Source organism: Pholcus phalangioides, unplaced genomic scaffold, assembly GCF_987345545.1.
Source record: "Pholcus phalangioides strain wild (caught in Gottingen) unplaced genomic scaffold, Ppha-v1.0 ptg000015l_1, whole genome shotgun sequence".
Taxonomy (NCBI): domain Eukaryota; kingdom Metazoa; phylum Arthropoda; class Arachnida; order Araneae; family Pholcidae; genus Pholcus; species Pholcus phalangioides.
This window is the reverse complement of record NW_028301608.1, coordinates 3,786,382-3,801,714: the sequence shown is the minus strand read 5'-3', so window position 1 is coordinate 3,801,714 and position 15,333 is coordinate 3,786,382. Positions and strand designations below refer to the sequence as shown.

The 15,333-nt window shown below is 35.2% G+C and overlaps 1 protein-coding gene across 4 annotated transcripts in view; it reads right to left on the bottom strand.

Annotated features, from left to right (window-relative positions):
- Window positions 1-15,333, bottom strand: part of Hcf (Host cell factor) — a 121,880-nt gene that overhangs the window by 33,986 nt on the left and 72,561 nt on the right. For all 4 annotated transcript variants that reach the window (XM_089242593.1, XM_089242595.1, XM_089242594.1 and 1 more), the window contains exons 21-22: window positions 7,537-7,731; window positions 3,164-3,354 (exon numbers count right to left, since the gene is read on the bottom strand). In XM_089242593.1, the coding sequence (XP_089098719.1) occupies window positions 3,164-3,354; window positions 7,537-7,731 (386 nt within the window). The remainder of the gene's footprint in view (window positions 1-3,163; window positions 3,355-7,536; window positions 7,732-15,333) is intronic.

The following is a 15,333-nucleotide window of genomic DNA, read 5'->3' as shown; positions in this document are numbered from 1 at the left end:
TATTTCCACTTAAATCTATAAATTTGACAAAAATGTAAATTTTTTTAGTGAAATATGTATTTTTGAAATTTTATAAAGTAGTAAACCCATGACAGTCCCACTTTCATACTTAGGGAATTAGTTAACAATAATGTGAAGTGTTGTATATAATTTTTTGAAAATTTTTGAAGATGCGCTTTTTGATAAATTCAAAATTTTAATTTTAATTTAAATTAAAAAAAAACATTTTATCTCAAACCCATATAATGTTGTATATCATAGGAAAACCCATAAAAAATGCTGCAAAATGACACCTGCCCCATCATTTTAGCTTAATTAGGAGAGTTGCTACAGCAATTTGAAATTATGGCAGTGGGGTGTTTTTTGGTGAATTTTGACAACTTCACATCGCCATAGTTTCGAAATGGGTTGACGTATTTTAATGAAATTGGGTAGTTTTCTTTATCTACATGTAGGCTACCTCTGTGCCAAGTTTCATCAAAATCTGAGATGGGGAGTAAAATCACTGTGTTGACTTGACACGGAATGACCCATGTTTATTCTGGCTCGCAACACAAAATTCATCGAAATAAGACTGGATCGTTCCGATTTCAAATCATTCAACTAGATACTGAAATGCAACCCATCATCCCAGATTCCAATTATTATTTTTTATTTATTGCTTCTACCATGCTTGTTGACCATGCAAAGTTTCATGTACATATCTCAAAAACTTTTTGAGAAAACTTTTTGGCAACTTTCTTTTTAAACAGAAACCGACTCGCATTTGCGCTTTAAAGCTGAAAGACCATTGCAAATCATCTTCAGTTACACGATCATGGATATTATCTGGGTTTCGCAATGGAAAGCCAGATGAGGGGCCGATAGTTTAAATAAGGCATACTGTGGAATAAAACACGCTCTTCTCCGACAGAATCGTTTCGGGGAAAGCAGGAATTAAAATTTCTTGCCATCCTTTCCGAAATTCCAGGCATACTGAAGCAAAATTTGCTATTTGGCGCAGAAAAAAATACAAAAATAACTATTGGAGCAGAATACAAATACAAATACAACGCCACAACAGGCAAACTGCCCACCGAGGTGGCTGACTTAAGAACATCATGGATCCCCGAGCCCCTACCTACTACTGCTACACCCCCACCTGCACCCCCCCCACGGAACCCCCCAACGAATCGGTACATGCGGGAATGTGCGTGTACGTGTAGTGCAACCTGACGTAAAGTTTGTTTCTGTGTAATGCTTGTTATGTGTAGTGCTGTCATCTGCCCCCAGTTTTTACTAACTATGAGTGAAGTGTTATGGGTGAATGATTTATCGTTGTAGGACTGTTGCTCTCTGTGGCGAGACTTTTTAACGGGGAGATCGGCTCGCATTTGCAATGGCGCAAGATGTTAATTTTGGCGCAGGTTCCCACCCCTTTAATCTTGCCCATTCACCTCATGTTGAAGTTGCACAACCCATTCAAAAATTAATAGTTTTGTTTCCACATTTTGATATTGCCTGATATCAGACTCGTTTATTTAATTTTTATTTTTTACGGCTAACGAACAGTTGCGCACTGATCAAGAGCGCACTGACATTTCCTCTAACGAAAGGGCAACAAATATGCAACAATCCAGTTCTTTATTAAGATTTTAGAGAAACCGCATTCAAAAAATAGTTCTGGCCTTCTGTACTGCTCTATACGAAATCCAGGATTTTTTTACACTGAAATCTAAAATGTTGTAGAAAATGTGAACAGGCCACCACTTAACCGGAATTGCCTACAGAAATTTCAGCTACACGTTTTTTTCTGGAGTTAAGCGTTTACTTTCCCAAACCTTTCTTGAGTTCCGTCAGAATTCCAGGTGTTCAAGTTTATGAAGGAAAAAGTATTTAGCTCTACTTTTATTCATTCACTGAAAAAATATAATCTCCCTGGACAATAGATTGACCTTGGTAGACCTTTATTCTTCACTATATTCATTTAGAAATACTTTTTAAAAAGGGTAACCACTTCCAAGAAAATTACACACCCCTTTTTCCTACAGAATAGTATGTTGGGTCAAAATGACCCAAACCGCGGTTCTAAGTATAAACGCTTATAGCTCTGAAACACGAAATGTGAAGCTAATAAAAAATTTTCATGAATTAATACTCATATGATATCATGAAGTCACAGATTTTTTTTATCATCTGAGTTTACGTTTGAGATAAATGAAAACGAAGTTTGATTTGGGTCAAATTGACCCACTAGGCTGTTCTAGTGTTAATAAAATCATTTTAATCTAGATACCTTTTAAAACATATACAGTCTATGCTCTATATAACGACCCTCTTCGTTCCACGGAAAATGGTTGTTATTTTGAAAGGTCGTTATATTGAACATTTTGAAAAAAAATAGATTAGCTTCTCCAGTATATATTATGTGTATCATTTTGATAGAATAAAAAAAAATTATTTTATTTTGTTACAATGGTGCAATGAAAATATATCTGGCTGGGGTAAAAAACTTATATACATTATACAGTATGTACAGTGTACTTACAAAAATACTGTGTATAGCCTATATCTGCTACTTTTATTTTATACTACACGCAGCAAAATAATTTCACTTGACTGTATATTTGCTCATTCGAAAATTCAGTAAAATTTCATTAAAATAGAACTTTTTCATTAAAATAGACAATTGTTACAATGAGCGTCGACTGTAATTGTTTCTGTAATAAACTGCTAATCAGATCAAAAACCTAATTGAAATAAAACATTTTTTAATACACAGGCTTGATGAATCAAGGGGGAGGGGGAACATAGAATAGGCACCAGCCAAAAATTTCTGTGGAACATTTTTTTATTCTTGAAAAACTTTAGTTATTCTCAGACTCAAATCTAATTATAACACAGGAAAACTTCAGGTGCCAATGCCAATTTTACAGTCACCATTGGGATTAGACATCAAGGATTAGTGAAGCTTTTGCTTCTTTACCTATCCCAGCATGAGCAGAAGCCCTGCAAGATGTCCGATATAAAAAAAAAATTAGTTAAAAAAAATAATCGAAATACCTGCACAGAGCAAGAGCTCTGGAGTTGAGCATCATGAACAAAATTTCTATCAGAAAAATATTTTTCTAATCATACTATACTTAAAATAAACTTAAAAGAAAAACAAAATCTGGTTAGACACCTGTTTTTCATTGAGATCTTGTTTGAAAGCACCCGTGTGGTTACTCTCAGCACTTCTATCAAATTGTTGCATACCATCGGACTGGTGGCTTTGAAGAAGTGGAACTTCTTTTTTGTCTGAAGTGTTCAATGCTGCTGACACAATACTGTTTGCTGAAGTAATTGCCGCAGTAGCTAAGGTCGATAATGAGTCTGTGTAAGAAAACAAATGAAAACTCTATCAAGCATCAAGAAGAAAATAACAAAGGATGGTATTTAGTCATTTTAAAAAATAAATAAACAAACTGTGTAGCCACATGCTGTTTGGAATGGAATTTATTTAAGGAAAACACAAATTACATCAGAGAGATAACAGCACCTACAATACAAACAACACAGCATGGACACCATGACAACTTCCTTGTGCGACCAACTCTCGAACCTGCTACAAGAGTGTATCTCGGGAGCTCTACCTACATTTACAGGGGTGGTCAGCTCTGACCATTATACTATCCCCCTTTGGTTTCATATATATACCGTCTCAGCATGAAGCCAGGAACAATCTTAAAACATAAACAAAGTGGTGCATGATGCAATAATAAAAATGCTACACATAAACAATAATTAAATATCTGACGAACACATTTCAATATTGGAGGGCAATAAAATGAAACAAAATTCACACATATCAAAAAATAAAAAATTTCATTCTTCACGAGCACAATGACTTGTGGGTAGATCAATCTGTGACTTTTTCTGAGGACGTCCTCTCCGACGCATAGGCATCACTGGTGTCTCTGCAATGTTGTTGCAGGGTCGAAGTGCTGAGGCATGATACAGTCCAAGCAATACCTGAGGTGAAGTTGCATTGACCCCAGCATATCTACATGGAGATCTTCGGGACACCTTAGACACACTTTAAGCCTCAGCGATGAGAGTCTACAGTTTTAATATTTTTCTTTCGCCTTGTGAAACCCGACCTACTTCTAGAAGACTGATTCGTACTCAAAGGTCATCTCACAGTACTGACAGACGATCGCCCAGACGTGAATCAGCTGCCACGATTCTAGCGATGATGATGTCGTTTCCTCAGCGTATGCCTCGTTCATGTGGGTCATGATGTGCTTTATATCTGCAATTTCCAATTGAATGTGGACTGGCAGATTCCGGAAGCATAGGCAGCCTGCGAGCGACTGACGGACACAACCTTGCCGCTGCTCGAAGTTGGTGACTTTGTGGACATGGAATGGCTTCTTGAGTGTTGCTCGTCAACGTGTCTCAGAAACTGACTCTTCTGGGTGAAAATGACCTGGCAGATGTGACATCTGAATGAGTTTCTGGCATCGAGCGGAGGATTCGCTGCGACCCCTTTGTTTTTGTCCACTGACTGGTGTTGAGTGTTGAAGCTTATGGCTCACCAGATGCTGCTTATCTGAGACCACCTTGTTGCATTCGTAGAACACTTTCTCGTCCTCATTTCACTCGAACAAATCCTGGCCTTCTTGGTGAAGAACCTCAGAGTTTCAGAGACTTTCTTCAATCTGTGCATCTTCACGTAGTCAAGAAAGGTGAATGTCGTATGCAACAGGGTGTGATGCTCATCGCACTGGAAGTTCTGGACGAGCTTTTTCGATGACCGCTTGTCACTTTTCCTCCTTGTGGCATCCGCACGTCTCTCTTCATTTGTGATCTGGTTAAAGACCTTCATCAGAGAGCTGCTCACGATCACTTCAGACTTCCTGTCCTTCGTGAGATTTGGTGCAAACGTCTCCTGGAGTAAGTCCACATTCAACTGAGGTTTAGGGCTGTACCCTTGTTTCTTTGCATCGTCCTTTCCAAGCATAGCCATCCTTTCCATCATGACCTTGCCCTCTTTGTGTCTCTGGTTTTGGATGTCCAAGAGTCCTGCCGGGACAGACTTGTGACCCTTCTTGGTTTCCGCTGGAGACAGAGCTGTTGGTGAACAATTACTGTTGTTGATGTGTTACTGAATGACTGGAGTAGGCCCTACCCCCCTGATTTGAGGACATTTGATTAGCAAAGTTCTAAGTACAGCACATTCAACCATTGGAACATGTGGGAATGAGAAACAGGGATAAGGAGTGCCACTGAAAAACCAACATCTTTTCTTCAGATCTACTGCAATGCCGGCTGCCGTCAGGAAATCCAATCCCAGCAGTGATCGGTTACGCTTTGCTTCTGGCAACACCAAGAAGGTAGTATCAACAGTTAGATTCTAAACGCGTGCAGGTACTTTGACTTCATAGACCCTGCTGAGACTAGGTACCATCACCCAGAAAAATAGTTGTGTTAATATTGTTCATTAGTACATTTTTACTTAGGAAAAGCTTATATAACAGTTCCTGTAATGAGGGTGTCGCACCTCTAAAGATGCATATGAGACCACGATCTTGACATACTTGAATTTCCATCAGCGGTAGCAATACCGGAGCGTCTGTGGGTTGACAGCTGTACAAAATAGCTGTTTGGAGATTTCACAACTGTCACTGTCGATGGAGAGCAATTTGGGAATTTTGCTTTGATTAACCCTAGCATACGGCATCCACAGCAAACAACACACGATTTGTCATGAAAAGGTATGGATTTTTGGAGTTGCACAATTTTACGAACTTGTTTGGGTTTATTCGAAATTTTTTTCGGTTGAAAACACTTCTGATATTGTCATAGGCATCCAGTTTATCAGCAAGAACAGTGGGTGAGATTACTTCTGTCCTCTCATCCATTAGATGCTCTTTGCATTCAAGAGGGACTTTCTTTTTCACCTAGTCTGTGATGATCAGGTCCTTCAAGTCATGATGTTTGATTCAGTTAACCAGTTCTCGACGAACGATCTGAACTTGAAATAGTAATCATGCCACACACAAGTACTGTCTTTTGATTTCTTGTGAGTAGCAAACAGTTGACAGAATTTTTTGACAGATGATCGGAAACGTTTCAGGACCACCCTTTTTACATGATAATCAGATGCTTTATCTTCAGGTTCATGAGCGATGTTACAACAATTGGCAGAACTGTGATGAGGTGGGACACCCAAAATTCTTCAGAGACCTTAGTCAATTTGAAGTGCCTTTCAACGAGAGATAGAAACAATGATATGTTGTGATTTCACCATCGAAACTCGAGAACAATTTTTGAAGTTCAAATTAAAGTTCCGGGGACGTTGACGCAGAGTTGGCACTGTTATGATCCACTTTGTTTGAAGCTTAAATTTCTCAAGTTCGAACTGCACCTTCAACTTTTGGTCTTCAATTTTATTTTATGGTTGAAGCGTCGCTTGTTCCCTTTGATCTTGGTGCTTAGAGTAAGAAATTCTCTCAATTACAGTTAGCAGGAATTCTTTAATAAAGTCCTCATCATAATCATCGTGGTTGACTATGGCAGATTTTAACTGAACGACAGTTGTGTCGGTTAACACGGCTACGACAATGAGGTCTTGCTTCTTTCCTTTTGCTAAGTACGCAATATTACAATAACCAACCAATAAACCAACATTTCAATAACAATAAAAAAGTGGAACTTTTGAGACGCGCTGAGCAACATTAAAAAAAAAAAAACATCGGACGAACATTTTCACACTCGGTGAACACTTTCGCAAATTTTGAAACTACTGATGTGATGAATTTCTTTAAGGTTGAAAGCAGACATCTGCAATGGAAGTTTCACTTGCCAATTGGTAGGTACGTTTCGGGTGAACACTGATCCTCCTCAGGTTGAAAAAATTTCATCTTTCACATTGGGCATGAAATTATAGCCACATGCTGTTTGGAACGTAATTTATTTAAGGAAAACACAAATATAAGACATATAAGTCAATATAAGAAGCATAAAGAGATAACAGCACCTACAATACAAACAACATGGCGTGGACGCCATGACAACTTCCTCGTTCGAACAACTCTCAAACACACCAACTACATTTACAGTGGTGGTCAGCACTGACAGTTTTATAACTTCGGAGAAAAAAAACCAACAGATTAACTTTCTCTGCAAGAACACAGATTATTATAATGAGGACTTGACAAATAATAGACATAAGGTCGCCACAGCAGCCAGAAAATCAGAATTGGTGCACAAAAATAATTCTATAATTGATTGCTAAATTGGAGTATAATGACAAAATCTTCTAATTTCATGACAGTGCAGTTTCTTTGAAATGGGCAGGGGTTATGAAAATTCAAAAAAAAAAACTATTCAGGAAAGTTTTTCTTGAACAAAAAATACCCCTTGGCTACAGAGAAATTTGAATGGCATAATTTTTTTTTCAATTCGTCAAGTCCTCTTATAATGATAAAAAATAATCCACAATCTACTATTCTCAAAGCATCTTCACGTACTAAAACACAATGTTTTCTCAATAATGAGATAGATACTCACGACCACTGGATAAAGGCTTTGCATCACCTAAACTTCCATCCTCATGATCCATCTCTTCTGGTTGAGCAGGAGGGTCATCTGCACACATCTGAGCAGGAGGTTGGGCCCCTGGCTGTTCTAAAGTCAGTGCACTTCGAGGCTGTACAGCAATATGAGTGGTATGTTGTGCATTAGTTTCACCAGAAGGTGGTATGCCTATAAAATAAAATTGAGTCAAGTATTAGGGCTCCAATTTATCTAAGCATAAATATAATACATTCAAGTTTTCAACACATTTTCAAATACACATAATAAATGATTCTCTGCCGATGAAGCTTCTCAATAGTGATGAATGTTGACACCTTAACCTGTCTTAACCATTCATCTGATTTGCCCATCGCAGCATGTGCACTTCTCTCAGCCTGTATGGGGGGGGGGGGGGCTAGTAGGGATGAATGCATAGCTGCCAGCTTTTAAAAATGAAAATTCGGGAGATTTTCGCACAAACCCGTATTTTATGCTTTAACCATTCCCTAATAAATACAATAGGGATTTTTCCAAATAAAATAGGGATTTTCCAAACATAAAAGTTAAAGCATAGGGAATAAAATCTCTACTCAAAAACTGAAGTGAAATTAAAATAGGGATTTTACACACATGGAAGTTAAACCCTTGGGAATAAAATTCCTACGCAAAAAACAAGTGAAATTGGAGGCCAAAACTTCAATGATGTAAAAATAAATATTGTGTTCAATCAGAAATGCTGTGAACAAACATTCTGCGCGAATGATCCCAAAATCATTGGAAGATGAAGGAAAAAAGCGCCAATTTTTTAAGAACACTGACTTTTTGTGACACTTGCTTGATGTTTTTTTTTTAATTTCACGAGTGATGATGGTAGTCTTTCCATGCACGATGTTTATGTCCGTAACACAACTTGTACAAAAAGGAAAAGTCGGCCCTCTTCTGGAACGTTTGATGAAAGGAAATTCATCGGAATAAGTATCTTTAAAATTGATTAAATATGTTTTTGCTTATCACTATTCATGCTTTGTTATATCGCACGTACGTAACTTCAAGAAAAGAAATTTTGACCATATGCGCGTCACTATAATCTTCGATTATTATCCAGGACTATTGGCTGCTAAGCCATTTCCCTGCACGATAAGACAAACAACTTTCTTGTTACCATCAGAGGGTTTGTAAAACTTCCTTAAAAAGGGAGTTTCCCCATTTACGAAGTGTGACGTCATTTCGAAAGGGGAAAAAAAGGGCTTCATGCCCCACAAGAAATTCCTTAGGGACTGTTTTCATAAGCGGGGATTTTTTTTAATGAAGTAGGTAATTTTTAGGGACAATTAGGGATTTTTGTAAAAATTCGGGAGATTTAAGAACTTTTCGGGAGGTCGAGCGATGAAGCTAAAATTCGGGAGATTCCTGAAAAATTCGGGAGACTTGGCAGCTATGTGAATGGGACATTTTTCACAAAATATTTAAAAAATATATTTTTGTAAAATGTAAAATGTTGTAATTGATACATCAAGAACCTTATCACGTTTGAGATTTTTTAAAAAAATCATTTTTTATATGAGAAATTTAAATTTGCGAAAAATCTGTCCCATTTCTCCCTCCCGACACATGGAAGAAATATGGAAGAATTTAAAAAACATGCGGAATAAATTTCAACTAAATATAAATTCATAATTGAAATAACTATTTCAATCATGACTACAATAGTGATAAAACTTTGAAAAAATTATATTATTGTGACCAGATTTAAATAAAATAAGTTTGAAGGGAAAAAATCGTCCGTTAAAAAACAAAAAATTAGTACATATTCATCAAAAACAGTAATGAAAGCAACTGAATAAAAGTTGAATGCTTCATTATTTTCAATAGTGACAATGACTGTTTTTTTAAATTTATAACAAGGTGAATCTTCTGTCCCAATAAATAGCAATTTTTTTTAGCAATAAACGTTAGGCATTGAAAGCTTCATACGTTGGGAAAAACAAGAGGAAATTAAAGTAACTCAATTACGCTTAAAAGCAACTGCCCCAAGTACCTCCCCAGGGTTTAAGCTACAGTCACATTTTTTTGCAAAATGTGAAGGAAAATTTTAAAATGCGATGGAAGTAGTAGCCACTTTTGTAAAAAATGTGTACAGGAGGTACAGTACAAAGCTAAGGGAATCACTCTCAATAATACAGAAATCGGATTTTAAAAAAATTGGGTCTTAGAGTTTCTTGCTGCGTTTTACCTATTTTTATTATTATTTTTTTTAAATTGTATCGATCTTTACCATAACGATAAATTTGTATGCATATGTGAGAGAGTTTGAGAGAAGACAAACTCGAAACTGGTCAGTTTTGTCTGTATGTGTAAGGCAATCTGTAAAGCTGTATCTTAACCCACCGTTATACTCGATGCCCAACCGCACAAAAACGTGTTTTCCATCAAAACCGCCTTATGCTGTGGGCTAAGAATAGGGTTTTGAGGGGTTCAAAATAGTGAAGTGGACAGGTTTTTCGTGGCGATTCTGGACCCGGCGTCATTTGCCTAGTGCATGGTAAAGCTCGCAGAACTTGTGTCGAAAAGAATATTTCATCGTAGGTCTGATACAAAAAAAAAACGGAGGGGGGTATAAGGTTAGCAGAACCAAGTAGAATCACGCTTTAGAACAAAACAAGATATATGGGGTCTAGGGTTGCAAGATGTCTAGTTCATATATACGACCCACAAGGGTATATGCAGGTTGGGATTCCATTGAATATCCATGAATTATTAAGGGACTTGGCCACCTCGGAAAGTTGCTTCGGGAGAAGCCTTCTAGGTTCCAGTGCCAATGAAGTGCTGTTTTTAATGAACTTTCAATTAAAATTTGAAAAAATTAAATTTTTGAGAGTTTCTTTTTTATTGCACTGTGATTATGATATCCTAGAGCCCTCCCCTTCCCCCCTTAACATGGAGAAGCTAAACTTTATCACTACTGACAAGCTTTAAACCAATGTTGGCATGTTTGCTAAAGCTTTTTTTTCTATTTTCGCTAAAGAAATTTTTTATCTAGCTTAATCCCTGTACCTCCCTGCCAGTGGTCTTTCAACTTTTTTTCCAACTCGCATCCCCAGTGCAATACAATTTACCTTCCTGCACCCTCTTGTATAATTAGTTTTTTATTTACTGTAAAATTTAGTTTTTTGTAATCAATTATAGTAATTATCTTAAGAGTTTTTATAAATTCTTTATTTTATTTATTTTTTTGTCTATGGTTGAGAGAGATACGAGAGCTCTATTTTTGAAAAATAATTCAGAAATTAAACTAAAAATTATTATCACTTCCTTACATTTTTCAGAATTTGATTTGAGAGACATAAACATCTAAGTGGAGCATGCTAATAATAGCACGAGGTACAAATGTGAAAAAACTAAAAAATATTTTGGACGAAAAATAAACTTTTGCAATGCAAATTTTACATATTTTTGGGAAAGCTAAAAATTGGTGTCAAAATGTCAGTATATGATTCAAATTTTCACAAAAATTCAAAAAGTCAATTTAATTCTTATTTCAATTTTATTTAAAAATTGGTCAATATGTTACAATTTTTTATTCCCATTTTGCAGCCCCAAAAATGATGTCACAGAACCACTACTGAATACCATATGTGCAAGAGTTTACATGCTTAGCCACTACTTCACCCATATTTTTCTTCCTAATAAGTTTATAATGCTGCGAACAAATGATACTAACAGCCCCAAAGCAGAATATGCAGAAATCTATGCGTTGCAGAACAATCTGGAAAAATTTTAAGAAAAATGTAAAAAACTCTTATGGTTTTTTTCTATTTCAAAACATTTCCAGGCAGTCAAGGGTTTGTTGCAGAACAATGCAAAACATTCTGCTTTAGGGGCTAACAGTCCAGTCGACCAGGATTGGTGTTGTCATGGGTTTGACAGTTATGAACATGAATCGAAGTAATATCTTTTGAAGCTGAACTTCTTATAAGCCTAAAAAAAAGTGACATTTTTTTTGGACAAATTTGATTTTAAAAAATATAAAAGTGGCTGAGGTCACTCCACCTGCCATCAGACAACCTAACCATAGCCCAACAAATAAATAAAAAAAAAAGTTTGACCATTTTTAAATTTATAGTTCATTTAAGATTCAGGTCACTTTACTAACTCCGCCCCTCAAGAAAGTAGAGCATGGCCAAGTCCCGCAGTACTTCATGGATATATATCAGAGCTGTTGCAGCACCTAAAATGCAACATTCCTTTTTTAACCAGTCAGCTGTCTAATTAATTTCTCCTTTTTTAAAAGTTTAAGCTGATAAAATATATTTTTACAATTGAAATTTTTTATGAATACATTGAATGTTGAACACACACTTCATGTTCTTAAACCATCAACAAAAAAAACAATTATGATAATTGAAATAATTACTAATTAGTTTTCAAAAATTGAAATAGATTAAAAATCAATGCAACGGCATACATCATTGTAGCCAGCTGACTAGTTAAACTATGTGTGCATCCCAGCACACAGTAAAAATGCATCTGCATGTGAAAAACCAATAAATACACCATTGGTTCATATATGAGATTGCATGGTGTCGAGGAGATATGATCGAAGTGTTCAAAATTTTCAATGGGATGGACCATGAACATTTAGTACACCACCAATCGACTGCTTTTACAAGGGGACATCAGTATCGATTGGTGAGGGACAATGCAAGGCTATGGTGTCGCAGGGAATTTTTCTCTAATAGGGTTGTTAATAAATGGAATAGCTTACCCCCGGAGGTAGTAAATTGTAACACAATTGATACGTTTAAAAAGAAATACAATAAACATGTTGGGGTAAATCGAGAAGCTATCCATTCTTAGAATAAGACAACCATAAGTATTCTTTAAGGGCATTGTATAATATTTTATCATGTGTGTATATATTGTTTACAATTTTTTATTAATTGCATTTTTAATTAGGTTGCTATATTTTTTAAATATATGACATCCATATTTTTATGGGCATCTTTTTCTCAGCCACCTCATTGGGCATTTTGCCTGTTGTGGCGTTGTATTTGTATTAATAAAACCTATATAAGCTCTAGCTCTGGTATAGCATTGCTACTCTAAGTTGCTTTATTGCAGGGTTGGGTTTTTGACATGACGAGCATCAAAAACTGCTTTAAACTGTCAAAAACCATCAAAAACCTAAATGAATGCTTTTTGATAATTTTTGAACACAATAAGTATATAAAATGATGAAAAACTTATTTTTTTGTATATTACAATGTTTCATTGTTAAACATTAATTTATTACAATAATTAAAACAAAATATTAATTATAATTTGCAATTTTTGATTTTTCAACATAAGATTCTAGAACATATAAATACAGTTTGTTGTTAATTTTATCTAAGCTACTGATTACCCGTGTTCAATTTGCTAAGTGGAATAGAGCTGCTTATTCAAAATATGTATGATAGGGGCATCACAGAGTTAGGTTTAAGACTTCAGAAACTAAATAAGTATTAAAGCAGTCAAAAACCTATTGTCAATGTTGTCACATAGTTTTTCAACCTGATAGATATGTTAAATAAACAAAACACTTTTATGAAAATTAAAGGTTTTATATTCAGAATTATAATTACTGAGAAAAATATCTATTTTGATATTTTAAATTTTCTGGTCTGCCCAAAATTTTATTCCATGTAAAAATTCTCATGCAGCATCTGCAAGGCTCCCACTCAAAAAATGAGAAAAAGTAGGAAAACGCAGGACTAAAAAGTAGGATGGGGGAGGGTAACCCCCTTAGACAACATAATCATAGCATAATAAAAAAAAAAACCCCTAAAAAAAATTTTTTTTTTCAAAATTCCAATAATTAAAAAAAAAATGTTTTAATTTTGAATTAACCTTTTTTTTTTTCATAGCACTATTTCAGTTTCCTATAAGATTGACTTAAGCCAAAGCAAAATGACAAATGACTTGTTTACAAAACCAATTTTTGGCCAAAACAGTGCACTAGCAACCACAGATAATTCTTTGCTGTCTCTCCTCATATAAATATATTACATTCTTTTTGGAGTCTTTCAAAGTGCAGAGCTTGTCAACTTTCTTCGACAATGCACAGCAAATTTTGAAGTACGTTTTTTAAGAATGATGCTTATTTTTTAATAAAATTCCTTCGAGACCACTTTCAAAAGCACAGTGCAAAATGTGTAGATTAAAAGATCCGATGTAAATAAGGCAAGGTGAACCAGATAGTTTTACTGCATTGTCCATAATTTTTTAAAGGGATTTGTTCACATTTTACTCTTCAATGCCAGTAATCATTTTTGACAAATGAAGCACTTCCATTTCTAGCTCTTTGCTGAGCATTGTAAATATTGTTTATGCCAATTCATGCCTTAAAAATTCAGAAGACAACTGAATGCTATTGCATAGCATCAGAATCACCAAACCTAGAATAGGCCTATGTATCCAACTGCTTTGAAATGCAAACTGCACTTATTGCACCATAATTCTGAATGATGAATGTTAGTTACTGTCCAAGACCATGAAGTAATAAATGCAAAATTATTTTTCCATCCAGACAGAAGTTTTTAATGACTACTCTACTTTGTTGAACCCTCAAACTAAGCAAATGAAAAATCAATAAACCAAATGGTCCACATACACCCCCCCCCCACCTCAAATAACCTGAAAAATGATACAATTTCTGCTTTGGCAGAATCATTAATTGCATTCTCCAACATTTGTAATATTTGGCAATATATCAACAATTTCCTGCTCAATTAAAATCAATTACACAAATTTTATCGATAGGATTTGGTGGAAAAGTAGGACAAAACCGAGAAAGTGGGACAAAAGTAGGACATTTTACCAAAAAGTAGGACAAGTGGGAGCCCTGCATCTGTTACTACACTAATTAAACTCATTTATTTTCATCTACAAATTTCTTAGAGCTCAGGGTGTATAAATTCACAGAGTTTTAAAGAGTATTTTCAACCAAAGCAGAACCGACAGGACTTAATACCCAAAGCATTTGTTTTGCACATTTAAAATTAAATACAGCTTCAATTGGAAAACCACTGCATTAAAATGCTGGTAAATACACCATATCATAGTGCAGAAGTAAGAATAAAACTAAGTTTGACCAAGGATAAGTTACAGGAGTTTCTTAAGCATCGTATACAAGCTAGCATTGCCAAATTAAATGGCATTTTAGTCCTAGAATTTAGTATTTTGATCTTTAGATATATTTCAATGTCATGCACAATAAGAGTATCGTTTTAGCATCAGTGATTATCTATATAATTTAATAACAACAGAAATCAACATTACATAGGCCTATATGATGTAATAAACTTTTTAAACACTTATCTGTTATGAAACGAGTACAGCAGGTGGTTTATATCAATGCACACACATATAAACAGTTGAAAAAATTTTGGAAGATCAAGAACCATCTTGAATCATAGAATGTCAAATCATTCCATAGTTTTCCCTTCAGCGTTTATGCTACGCTTTATTAAAATTACATATTTTGTAAGGAAAAACCAATTATATTTTAATTCTGTAGAGAGTAGAAAATTATTTTAGAATCATATTAAATGCTTATTCTTTGTATAATATAGTCGCTTTAAACATTACATACAATTAATGTGTGTATTTCCAATGGGAATTTTTATATTGAAAAGCAATATTTGAGGTTTTTGACATGACAGTTTAAACCGTCAAAAATTGCCATGTGTCAAAAACCTGTAAACCCAGCTTTATTGTCATTTCTTTTTAATGAAGTTGAAGCAATGGTAT